Source organism: Alosa alosa, chromosome 3 (genome assembly GCF_017589495.1).
Source record: "Alosa alosa isolate M-15738 ecotype Scorff River chromosome 3, AALO_Geno_1.1, whole genome shotgun sequence".
Lineage (NCBI taxonomy): Eukaryota > Metazoa > Chordata > Actinopteri > Clupeiformes > Clupeidae > Alosa > Alosa alosa.
The window spans coordinates 14,901,826-14,914,897 of NC_063191.1; the positions used below are offsets into that span (position 1 = coordinate 14,901,826).

The following is a 13,072-nucleotide window of genomic DNA, read 5'->3' on the forward strand; positions in this document are numbered from 1 at the left end:
AGAGTAGAGCTAATTAACAGATTACCAAACCATTCACACCTTGCAACTGGTCTTTGTTTATGAGGTGTTTTTCTTTGCATTTAACATTATTAAGTTGATATTAACAAGCAAAAACACACAAAGACCAAAAATACACTGGATATTCTCTCTTTCTCTCTCTCTCTCAAACACACACACACACACACACACAGAAATCTCTGTCCTCCTCGCATCTCTCTCCTCCCCGCCCCTTCCTCATCCAACAGCTCCCTCGCTCTCCTCACTCCCCTCACACTGTCGCCCGCGCGTCCATGTGAGCACCTAAAAATCAGCCTGAATGCGAGGAGAGAAGAAGGGCTGGTCCGCTTCGCAGAGACATTTCTCCCTTGACATCCTCCGAGAACGGCACTCGACTGGAGGCCGAAGCGGGACCTCAGTCAGAGAAGTGCATTGATCCCCCTCGCTCCTCAATCGGCAACGATGTCCGAATTTATCCTTGTCTTTCTCGTCGTTCTGGGATTCGGGGATATATATTCACACGCTCAAGCACCCGGGGTCGTAGCACCAGAGTCAGGTAAGGCGAGACACACGGCGAGCGGATACTGATACCGCGCAACGTAACCGTAACGATGAAACTTGCAGATGCTGTTGTGCTGTACTTTTGTCTCATTGTGTGATTTGTCCTTGTCATGCTTTGATTGCTGTGAATCTCCAGTGAAGCATCACTCATTTGAGGTCTTTTTAAATAGATGTTAGCAGACAAGTCCTTGGATATTTGAGGTGGTCCGTGGTCCGTGTTCTGGTGCCTTCTAGAGCTGTTAATTGACACGCATGGGGTGTTTCAGCGCCGTGGCGCGGAAGGCTGTCGTTTGTGGAGTCACATAAGCGAGTGAAACAAGAAGCTCAACTTATTGGTAGCCTATCTGTGTAATGCGGATATGGCTATTTTTTGCATGCAGCAGGTAGACAGCTTCGAAACTGACGCGGTCTGTTAGTAGCCTACCAAGTGAATGCACACAAACCTGCATACAAAACATTCGGGCAGTCGGAATAAAATACAATTTTGGTGCAGAATTTGATCAAATGATCTAATTTTCAGCAGCGCTACAAAGAAATATATTATGGTCACTATAATACCTCATGAAATTCAACTCTAGAAAGGTTACAATTCCCGCGAATTATGACAGATGCCACGGATTTTGTGGTAGGTTGACATTTTATCACAGAGCGCGACTCAGCTTCTCTTTATTTCCAACTATCAATGCCACCCACGGAGGATGGTGCTCTCTGGAAAAGCTCATGAAAACTGTTTGCAGTCAAACCAGGCGTAGTGAAATCTCCAACAACGCAAGTGTTCTCAAGACGCTTCTGCAGCAAGCGAGGCAGTCATTGTTGGAGGAAAAGGGTCCTGGTTGAGTTATTGTAACGGCAGGGTGGCATTCACAGCCAAGCGAAGAGCAGCGCTGCCTATAGATTTTGGCTTTATGGGAGATACGGATGAATGCATCGAAGTTAAATCCTGACGCACTCCCGCACCGCAAACATCTGCTTGGGCATAACCCCTCTCTCTATCTGTAACTCTCTCTCCCTGTCAGATCCGAGAGCGTCTGAAAGGGAAGAGTACCCATTATATGTCCTCCCTTTGTGCTGCTTTCCTAAAGAGAGATGCATTAATCTGTAGTCTAGGATTCGTGGGGGACATGCATACAGCATTATTGCAGAAGGGTGCATGTCTCCTTTAATCAAACGACTCGCTGTTAAAGACAAACTCAGCTTTTTAAAACAATTACTCAAGATTGCAAGATCATTTTATTTTCCCTGGATTGTGGTGATTAGTGACTTCCTATGTGGGTATCCCAGCTGCTTAATTGAAGGTTGTAACATGCATTTATCAGAGGGCATGCTATTAGAACTGGCTTTGTCTCTCTTACATCTCTCTCTCTCTGTCACACTCTCTCTCTCTCACACACACACACACACACACACACACACACACACACACACACACACACACACACACACACACATAACAGACGACACAAAACCAGTTAACATCCGCTGTATTTTCGGCTCTCTTTCCCATACACACTGATTGTACATACACCTTCACATACACATGACGATCTTTGGTGGTGTTGATGCATGTCACGCTAAGACCACATCTAATTTCTTCCTTTTTCCACCCTACCATCCTACTTCAATGCCCTCCGCGATCAACATGCCTAAATGCACCTCCCTGGCTGACCCAGATGAACTTTAACAGCATGCTGTGAGATGGCGTAATGGCTCATCTTTGCGCCCAAAACCCAGCGCCTGTGTCTCCATCAGATCAGTTAACCTCCTCCTGCCACCCCCATGTGCGGGCCGTCAGTGATCACAAAATAGATCAAGGTTACTGGAAACCCATATCCGACTTCGGCAAAACACTTGGTCAGGTTTGTGTGTGTGCTTGTCTGTGTGAGTGTGTGTGTGTGTGTGTGTGTGTGTGTGTGTGTGTGTGTGTGGGGGTTAGACAGTCATCTCTTGATGAAATCAGATGATGGCCACCAGAGGCTAATTCGTGAGATTGAATCTCTGCCTGCACGCCGGTGTTTTATTGGCCCAAGTGTGGTGGAGCCTGCAATTGGTCTTGAGTCAATAAAGGCATGGGCCGAAGGTGGCGGACCAAAAGTAATGCACCGTCAGGGACAGACCTCCCACCGTCGCGGTCAAGATTCTCCCACCTCAGCCCAGCAGCAGCTCTCTCTACCCGTCAGCCCCTGGTTTGGAAGGGTGTACTAGGGAACTGACAAGAGCAAATGTTTTGGTTCTTTTTGAACGGCCTTGAGTTTGAAACTCCGTGTGAGAGTGCAGAGTCCTGATTACTCAGCGTGCTTGATGATGTTTTTGAGCGTTTTGATTTCCTCACCACAAGCTTCCTGATGTGGTGAAAGTTCATCCTGGTCATTTTATTTTCCCTGGATTGTAATTGATTAGTGACTTCCTATGTGGGTATCCCAGCTGCTTAATTGAGGTTGTAACATGCATTTATCAGAGGGGCATGCTATTAGAATGGCTGAACTTTACATCTCTCTCCTCACACACACACACACACACACACACACACACACACACACACACATAAACAGAAACACAGACAGACACAAACCCAGTTAACATCACTTTGTATTTTCAGCTCTCTCTTTCCCATACACACTGATTGTACATACACCCCTTCACATACACATGACGATCTTTGGTGGTGTTGATGCATGTCCACGCTAAGACCACATCCTAATTTCTTCCTTTTTTCCACCCTACCATCCTACTTCAATGCCCTCACAATCAACATGCCCTAAATACCTCCCTGGCGGCCAGATGAACTTTAACAGCATACTGTGAGATGACGCCTAATGACTCATCTTTACGCCAAAACCCAGCGCCTGTGTCTCCATCAGATCAGTTAACCTCCCTCTGCCCCCCATGTACCCCCGTACCGCTTCCGCCAGTGATCACAAAATAGATCAAGGTTACTGGAAACCCATGTCCGACTTCGGCAAAACACTTGGTCAGGTTTGTGTGTGTGTGTATGTGTGTGAGTGTGTGTGTGTGTGTGTGTGTGTGTGTGTGTGTGTGTGTGTGGGGTTAGACAGTCATCTCTTGATGAAATCAGATGATGGCCACCAGAGGCTAATTAAATGAGATTATATCTCTGCCTGCCGCCATTGTTTTATTGGCCAAGTGTGAGTTGAACCTGCAATTGGTCTTGAGTCAATAAAGGCATGGACGAGAGGTGAGCGGACCAAAATGTGCACCGTCAGGGACCTCCACCGTGCGGTCAGATTCTCCCACCTCAGCCCAGCAGCGCTCTCTCTACCGTCAGCTAGTTTGGAAGGGTGGTAGGGACGACAGAGCAAATGTTTTGGTTCTTTTTGAACGGCCTTGCTTGAGTTTGAAACTCCGTGTGAGTGCAGAGTCCTGATTACTTGCTTGCTTGATGTGTTTTGAACGTTTTGATTTCCTCTACAAACTCCTGATGTGGTGAAAGTTCATCCTGGTCATTTTATTTTCCCTTGGGGTGATCCAACACACTCCTAAAGACATGGAGGCAGTAGAGTGGGTGTTGGGGCAGAAACTCCACCTTAAGAAGGTTAGATAACGCATTCTGCTGACATAGGAGGGAAACTAGTGTGTGTGTGTGTGTGTGTGTGTGTGTTTTTTTTCCCACTTTTGGACGTTTGAAAGCTGACCCTCTATAGTGGGCTGCCTTTTTTTGTTTTTATAGCTGGTTTCCATCAAGGGCAGCTGTGTTCTATGCCAATTTATTCTCAAACATCCAGAGCCCATCCGTGTATGCCGTGTGGTATACTGTATTACCTCGGTGGAAATCCACAGTCCAAGCTTCAGGTGGTTTCTTCTCCTACAGCTGGGTAATTGGCTGCTGACAGCGTCTCTCATTTTTACGGTGCCTCATACTTTTTGCTGACCTGGTAATCCCATGAACATATGACCCCACAGAGGAAGAAAGAAAGAAAGAAAGAAAGAAAGAAAGAAAGAAAGAAAGAAAAAAAAGAATTAAGAAGGAAAGCAAGCAAGCAAGAAAAGAAAGAGAGAAAGTAAGAGAGCTGAAATAAATCCATCAGAGCAGGTCAGACTAATTGGTCAGTGGCTAGGAGTGGTTGCGTCTGTAAAACTAATTGGTCAGTGGCTAGGAGTGGTTGTGTCTGTAAAATGGTGTTCATAGGAAAGACAGAAAAGTGGTGATGACAACATGAAGCTGCTGGGCCCTTCCAGTGGAACAGAACCATGCCTACTGTCATTTGCAATCAGTAGCCTTTATTCATACACTATCCCATTTTGATATTATACATTATTATTATTATTAGTAGTAGTAGTAGTAGTAGTAATAGTAGTAGTATAAGCTATATTTAGTGATCTCTTTATATTATTTAATTGAATCATTATTAACTAGTGCTTTTAATCTTTTATGTCTTTTATTTATATTATTTTTCATTTTACACAGTCATGTGACTGACGAGCTAACCAGGCTTATATTTCACAACCTTTTGTACACTGTTATAACTGTATAAAATCTGAAATCTGAATTCCCGGGAATGAAAAAGAAAAGAAAGAATCAGAGGAGAGGAAGAAAAGAGGAAAGACAGGAGGAATGACATATCCAGAGGAGAGGAAGAAAAGAGGAAAGACAGGAGGAATGACATATATCCAGAGGAGAGGAAGAAAAGAGGAAAGACAGGAGGAATGACATATATCCGAGAGGGAGTAGCTCAAGGTGGTGATGATTTGGAAACGGTATTCCTTAGAGAGAGACAGGGAGGAGGATAGGTAATAGAGAGGAAATTCCAGAGCTTATGCCCTTCCAGGAGAGCACCCTATCTGCCTCCGATCTACTCTGGGACCCAAGAGGCTGAAAGCGACAGAAGGAAAAGAAGGGAAAGGAAAGGAGAGAAAACGAGTGGAAGACAGACATAAGGAAAAGAGAGTAGCAGCGATTAGACATATCTGACAGATCCGTAACAGATATGGCCCAGAGTAGCTCCACTGAGAGGTGCTGGTGCTGTTTGCTAAATGGCTGTCTGAGTGATGGAATAAATGACGGAGCAGACCGCTGCTGCGTCAGACTTCTCCTCCCTCTCTCTCTCTCTCTCTCTCCTTTCTCTCCCCCTATCTCTCCCTCTCTCTCTCTCTCTCTCTCCAAGGCATTATATACCCCCCCTGTTTCTTTAAAGCATTATACATTTCCTTTCTCCGTCACTCTCTCTCTCTCTTGCCCTCTCTCTTTCTCTCCCTATCACTCCTCTCTCCATCTCCCTCTTCCTCTCTCTCTCTCTCTCACCCTGTCTCTCTCCCTGCCTTCCTCTTTCACTCCCTCTCTATCCTCTCTCTCTCCTCTCTCCCTCATTGCTAAGAGCAGCAGCTTCCATACAGCCCTTACAGAACTGAGTGGACAGGGCGTCTGCCATCTCGGTGTGTTTCGCTTGGTGCCGGTCTTTCCTCGCGCCTCATTTGCCCTGATGGCAGTTTAGTCGGAGTTGGTGTCCAGAGGGCTGACTCATTAAACGGACCCCCCGCCTCCCATCCCTCTTCAAAGATGGCCGCAGTCTGGTCTGCACGATTTTTTCCTGTTCAGCAATGATTTAGGGGCTTTTCAACCCCAGATTTGTTTTGTTTTGCTTTATTGTTTCCTCAGCGCGTTGGCACGGAGGGCCGGAGGGCCGTGCCAACTCTGGGGCTCGATGGATGACCAGCTGGGAGCCGCTGGCAGCACGGGGGCCCAGGGACGCACGGAGAGAGTGTGTAGTCGCGGAGTCAGTGAACGCATCATGTGTCATTATGTGGCTAAATGCGGACATGGATTGGTCCCTCTAATTGGTTAAGGGTTGGAGTGAAGTGAACGTCCAGAAGTGAGCCTCTCCTCTCCTCAATTTTATCTGAATATGAATGAATGAACATACATATGAATGATTGAATGAATTATTGGTTCAGTGTATGAAGGAATGGATTGATTTATTGATTGATTGATTGATTGATTGATTGTTTGATTGAAAGATTGATTGATTGATTGATTGATTGATTAATTAATTAATTGATTGGTTAATTTAATGCAGTTCTGAATAGGTAGGTGCAAGCGTGCTTGCATGCATGCTATTAAGTAAAAGTAACAGTATGTTTGTGGAGATGGTCTAACATAGGACAGCCTTCCCATCCTGCGGTAACTAATGTTTAGCATTCACCAGAGTGATGTGCTGTTAGCCGCTATGCTCGAGTATGCTCACTACACACAGGCAGTCTGCTGGGGAGGAGAGGAGCTATAGCTCACTCTGATTTGCCCATTACTATGTGTTAGCAGTGGAAAAAACCTACAAGGTTCCTCATCGCAGGTCGCAGCAGAGGGCTGAGCAGACAGTTCTGGTTCTTAGCAGGAGTGGGGGAGTGCATCCGCCCAGAGTGGTTGTTTGCCATCGGGGGAGCAGGGGACACACTCTACCCCAGAATTATTCCCGGGTAGTGGGGAGGAGCCAGTCTGCTTGAGCTGTGCAAACACAAATGCATTATTCAACACAGAGGTGTTCAAGTTTTGCTACAGAATGTGTAATATGATTATTATTTTCCGTATTAAGGCCACGCAGAGGTTGCCTGAAAAAGAAATGTAATTAAATAATTGATATCCAATAATGTTGAAATCAAATCACAGCATGGGGTCCATGTGCAGAAAGTTCATTGAATGTTAGGCAATTTTCTTTCAGTAGCATTTTATCAGTGTAAAATGGTTGTTAAAGACCACAGGAACAGGCAGTATGATAAATAGCCGTTAGCTAGAGCAGCTAAACAGCCAACTGGATCATATTATCTACATATGCATATGCAGAGGGATGTACTTGCACTGTTCACCTGTCCTTAAAACCAACCCCAGGATCAATTCACAAATAGATACTGCTAGTACCCAGGGGGATGATGATGCCATGGCAGAAGTTGTGCACCTGTTGTGCAATTCAGATTATGTGTTGCATTCACATGAGCTGGGAAGTGAAAATGTCTTCACATCATTATGACAGTGACATCATGCAAATTTGCCCTGGGAATCTGCACAACACTCTTGATATTAGGTCAATATTAGGTTATGTAGGCTCTTGTTAGTGCATGCCACTAACATCTATAAAAACAATATATTTATGGAATAAAACTAGATGGGTAGGCCTCGGATTAACATTGCTGTTTATTGTTAAACTGCAATCTTTTGTAGCCAGCGGAGGGCATTTAGCCAACTATGCGTCTGGACAATATTGTGCGTCTCCCCTAATTCTGAAGCAGTGGCACCGCTAAATGAAGAGGAAACACTCAGAAGAATGTTAATGTTTTAAATAGGCTACATCAATACAATATATAATATGTGAACTGAAACTGGACGGGCCATAATAACCTCTGACTAGTTTAGGCAACTTGTTGTTAAATTGCAATGTGAGCGGCAGCCAGCAGGGGAGGATACATCGGCAGGATTATTCAAAAAGCAACTGCAGCTACATTGTGCTTCTGCCCTGATACCGTGGCGGTATTAATTTCAACCGTGGCGTAGGGGAAACACTGTGAGAGAACAATGAAACAAGGCTGATCATGACATCTCTTACACAATGGACTGGTTGGGTTTAATTTTGTTGTTATTTCAATGATGGAGCTCTGAAGGAGACCTCGACCATCCACTATGGGAATAACAAGGTTTTTTATATTTATTTTTTGTGTTTATTTCTATAAATAAAGCCTCAAGGACTCCCCCTGTGGAGGGCATCTGGCCCAGTCTGTGCACGTGACACACACCTCTATCACTAATGTGGAGAGCGGCAGACTTACCTGTGGCAAGACTGGGTTTTACAGATGCAGGTGGAACTACATTTCCCATCATCCTTGTATGCCCCCACCCCCTTGGTTGCCACCATTGGCTGTGAGTCCTGGCGACTGAGCCAGACTACAGAGAAGCCAGTTCAGCTGCCACCTGGCACTTACCAACTGATTAAAATCCCTAAAAGCCTGATGCTGGAATGTTTAAAAAAAAAAGCACAAAAAAAAAAAAGCAAAACCTGGGGGGTGATTTAAAGCGACATCTCTATTCTGATAGACCCGAAGCATTGAAAGGAGGCGATAGAGATTCATATTCTCACATTTCGCGGGGCAAGTCAATTCTGACAGAATAATTTAAACAGTGGTATTAGAGATTGCCAATACCAGCACGTAATCCAAAACTCATTCGTATTCAAATCTGGTTTGACGGTTGTGTGGGTTGATTATGCATGCCTCTGGAACCTCACTCCACACGCTGTGTGCTGCTGGAATACAATTTCAAGTCACTATTCCTCTCCCACCGTAACAGAGAGGGGAGAGTGAGAGAGAGAGAGAGAGAGAGAGAGAGAGAGAGAGAACAAATAACAACTTTCTTGTTACAAATTGCACAGTTAGCTAAGGTAAGAGCATGTGCCTTTGGGCAGAGTCGTAGAGATGTGAATCACTACTCAGACTTAAGAGCTGTCAGTAATTATGGCACTGACACCACACAAACAACACACACACACACACACACACACACATACACAGGATGTGGGTGGTAGATAGTTGAGTAGGGAAGCTAGTGATTTAGATGTAGGAGGGATTACTCTCATCACTTAACCCACCCTCTGCTGTGGGGGTGATGTAATCTGTGAGAGTGGGTTTCTACCAGTTCTATGTCGGCCTTCAGAACATCTTCAGAATCCCCCCCCACCCCCTACCCCCCTCTGGTGGGGGAGAACTGGAACCTGACTGACTAACTTAAGGAATCAGGGACAGTCGGTTTGCTGTCTCTCTCTCTCTCTCTCTCTCTCTCTCTCTCTCTCTCTCTCTCTCTCTCTCTCGCTAAGTTCAGGTTTGCAGGCGAGGCAAAGTAGGAGGAGAGAGAGGGCTTGCTTCTACAGAGGAGGAAAACAGTGTTACAGTGTGTGTGTGTGTGTGTCGCTGATTGCTTTTGGAGGAGGTATTGGATTGAGCGCTCCTGAAATACTGCTGCCTGCTCAGGCAGGTACGGCTACGGAGCTGGGTGCTTGCCTGTTTGTCTGACCGATTGACGGTCATTTGTAATTTGGCTGAGCACGCCTCACAGTGTTTTTGGCTGGAGCACGAGCAGAATGTGGTCCTTGGCCAACGTGCAAACTTACTCCACCATGTCTTCCTTTAGTCCTTAAATCCCAACCGAGTCCCTCTCACTAGCATGGCGACAGTGCGGGCCGAGACCCAGCGCTGGTTGACACTTCACACTTGTTTTGGTGGCCATGTGCCGTCTTCTCTCCTCCTCAGAAGGTTCTCTCCTGGCTGACACACAGGTCTCAGAGTTTCATCTCTGAACATCTTTCTCTCTCTCTCTCTCTCTCTCTCTCCCTTTCTTTCTGTCTTTCTCTGTCTCTCTCTCTCTCACTCCCTCTCTCTCATAATTTCCCTCACGGGATCAAAAGAGTATATATACTTATACTCTCTCTCTTTCTCTCTCTCACACTCTCTCTCTGTCTCTCTCTCACACTGTCTCTTTCTCTGTGCGCTCAAACTCTCTATCTGTTTGCAACATACTGCACTGAGATGTCATGTTCTTTCCCACCCTGCTTTTGTTCTCATTAGACACCAGATTCCCTTTGTTTTTCTCCACCATCTCTGACGATGACTAGCAGAATATGCTCACCCCAACCCACCTCAGCCTCTCAGAGAGAGAGAGAGAGAGAGAGAGAGAGAGAGAGAGAGAGAGCGAGAGAGAGAGAGAGGGAGGGAACAAGAAGGAAGCAAAGACTAGTGGAGGTAGGGAAAAAAGCCAAACTTCTCATCAGGCATTGATTGTTTGAGCCCAGTAGCATGTTAGAGGAGTGGAGTGCGGGGAAGCAGCTGTCATTTGTCCTTCCCTGTGACAGGCCTTTGGGGTTTTGATGGTGGACTTGTGCTCTGTTTATCGTTTGAGCCTACACAAACGCCGAGGCTTCAAAAGGTCTGCAAAGGACAGGGAAGGTCAACGGAGCACGCCTGGCTGTGGTTTCATCTTTGAGGTGGATAGGTGGAGTTCAGAAACGGAGGATGGAGGCTTCTCTTTGCTATACTGTACATAAGCACAGCGCCAGGTTCTACGCTTTAAGACATCAAAAACAATCAGTAGAGTAGAGATTATGTACAGCAGTAGTAGAAGTAATCGAATAGTTGGTAGCTGTAGCATACATAATGAAATAATAGTAATAGTAGTGGTAGAAGTTATTGGTGTATTAATGATAGTAGTGGTAGTAGTAAAGACAATTGTAGTAATAGTAACAGTGGTAGTTGTAGTTGTTGTATCTGTGAGTCAAACGAGTCGGCATCCTGTACACTGGAGTGGTTTTTGAGCATTCTCCTTGCTCTGCACTGAACTGTGAGATGAAGGCTCTATGTTGGTGAAGCGTGGCACACAGCAATAACACCTCAGTGTTGGGCTGAGACCAGCAAACCCGACGCCCGGGCTATGCAAAGACCCTCAGCAATGTTTCACTTGATTGGCGCTTTGAGCCCCTTTTTGATTCTCACAATTTTCTGCTCAGCTCACCTCGTGTTGGCATTCTGCTAAGCCGCCGCTGCTGGGGAATGCTGAGCCTTTGAGTGCCGTGTGTGTGTGTGTGTGTGTGTGTGTGTGTGTGTGTGTGTGTGTGTGTGTGTGTGTGTGTGTGTGTATTTGTATGTATGTGTGTGGGTGTGTACGTGGGTGTGTGCATGTATGGAATGGATGTGTGGTCCAGATATTTGTTATGTTTTGTCTCAGCCCAGGGGTCGACTGCATAATCACTGCATTTTATTTTCCTTTTTCGTACAGCACACGCCGGGGCCTTGAGGACTGTGAGGTGGTTTTTTTTTCTTCTTTTACTTTATTATTTTTTCTTTGTGTAATATCTAGTTTGTTGATTTTTATTTTCCTCCTTGAGAAAGTTCCTGTCTTTGTGGGGGAGCAAATCAAAGACTACTGGCTCTGCAGGCAACATGAGTCGAGGTGCCAGGATTTAGGCAGAAAGAGAGAGAGGGGAGAGAGAGAGAGAGAGAGAGAGAGAGAGAGAGAGAGAGAGAGAAAGACAGAGGACCAGAGAGAAATAGAGAAATAGAGGGAGAGAGTGAAAACAACACAGAGTTGTCACTCTCTGAGGCAAAAACAGACTGTGATTGGACTTGATTTTTGTTCATTTTGTATTGCTGTGGTGATTAGGCCGTTGTGGTCAGCAGGAGGCCTTTTTTGACCATTGACTAGAGAGTGACATTAACCCTTCAGACCCATTCCAGCCCGCTAACTCTGCTGAGGTTTCATTTGATTAGTAATTACTGGCCATTGTTGAAATGCAGCAGATTGCCTTGGTAAATACTATGCCATGACTAATGCATCCAGGCCCTGTGGTAATGGGGTGTGCAACTAATTAATTAAATAAATAAATCATTTTATTTATTTGTGTTAATTTTATATATATATATATATATATATATATATATGTAATATGTCTCCACTCTTTCAATTTCATATTAATGGGTGATGTGCAATCCTTTTTTAGTAATAGTTCTTATATTTCTTTTCAGCCCGGGAACAGATGTTTTATTGCCCTCATGACACTATATGTTGATTAGAAAACATCATCTTGTCTGTCCTGTCCTGAATCCTCTCTTAGTTCTACAGTGAGTGGCCATCAAAGCGCATCTCCGAAATTGAACTGACCGCAGTTGTCATGTTGTCTTTGTTAGTTTCGGTGAGTCACTGGCCACTCTTTAAATTGATATTTTTGTCTCTGCTTCAACTTCTGATTGGTGCTGTCAGCAATTTTTGGACTCAGTGGGACTCTTAGCATCTTGGCAGCATGGGAACAGCAGAAGGGATGGTTCTTTGTGGACGGTTCATTGGGTCGGTCCCTGTCCCAGTTCCATTCGGTCTGTGCCAGAATGGCAGTTCAGTTTGAAGTGGATCTGATCCTAATTTGCTGGCTAATCTGAATCACTGCAAATTACTATTTGTTGTGTTGCCCAAAACAAGTTTTTTCAGAGTTTGTCTTCCTTAGCCGTGGCTTCCAGAGGTCACAGCTACCTCACATCCTCCTTCAGACAGGGTCTCACAGCTTCCAGAGGTCACAGCTACCTCACATCCTCCTTCAGATAGACTGGGTCTCACCTCAGAGGCCTGCTACCTCACACTTAGATAGACTGGGTCTCACCCGGCTTAACGTCCACACACTCCACACAGTGTGTTCCCTAAACAGAACATTCTCCTCCTCTTCTTCCAGGTGGGCTGGGGTTTGGCCTGTTGTTCATGGATGCTAGGACAGGTTGTTTGTTTGTTTGTGTGTATGTGTGTGTGTGTGTGTGTGTGTGTGTGTGTGTGTGTGTGTGTGTGTGTGTGTGTGTGTGTGTGTGTGTGTGTGTGTGTGTGTGTGTGTGTGTTGTGTGTGTGTGTGTTGCATGTGTGTGTGTGTGTGTGTGTGCGTGTGTGGCTAATGCACAGTGTGTGGTTTGGGACAGGGCACAGCAGTGTGTGGTTTGGGACAGGGCACAGCAGTGTCACGGACCTGCTGAAAATTTCTGATGGCTCAGCTGTCGG

General features: G+C 45.5%; 1 protein-coding gene across 11 annotated transcripts in view; it reads left to right on the forward strand.

Annotated features, from left to right (window-relative positions):
- Positions 1 to 281: 281 nt before the first annotated feature.
- LOC125291559 (low-density lipoprotein receptor-related protein 1B-like) overlaps positions 282 to 13,072 on the forward strand; it is a 344,912-nt gene continuing 332,121 nt past the window's right edge. For all 11 annotated transcript variants that reach the window (XR_007193020.1, XM_048238358.1, XM_048238347.1 and 8 more), the window contains exon 1: positions 282 to 553. Coding sequence is in view for 10 of the 11 variants with exons in the window: in XM_048238358.1 (XP_048094315.1) it covers positions 460 to 553 (94 nt within the window). In the remaining variant the exon portion in view is untranslated. The remainder of the gene's footprint in view (positions 554 to 13,072) is intronic.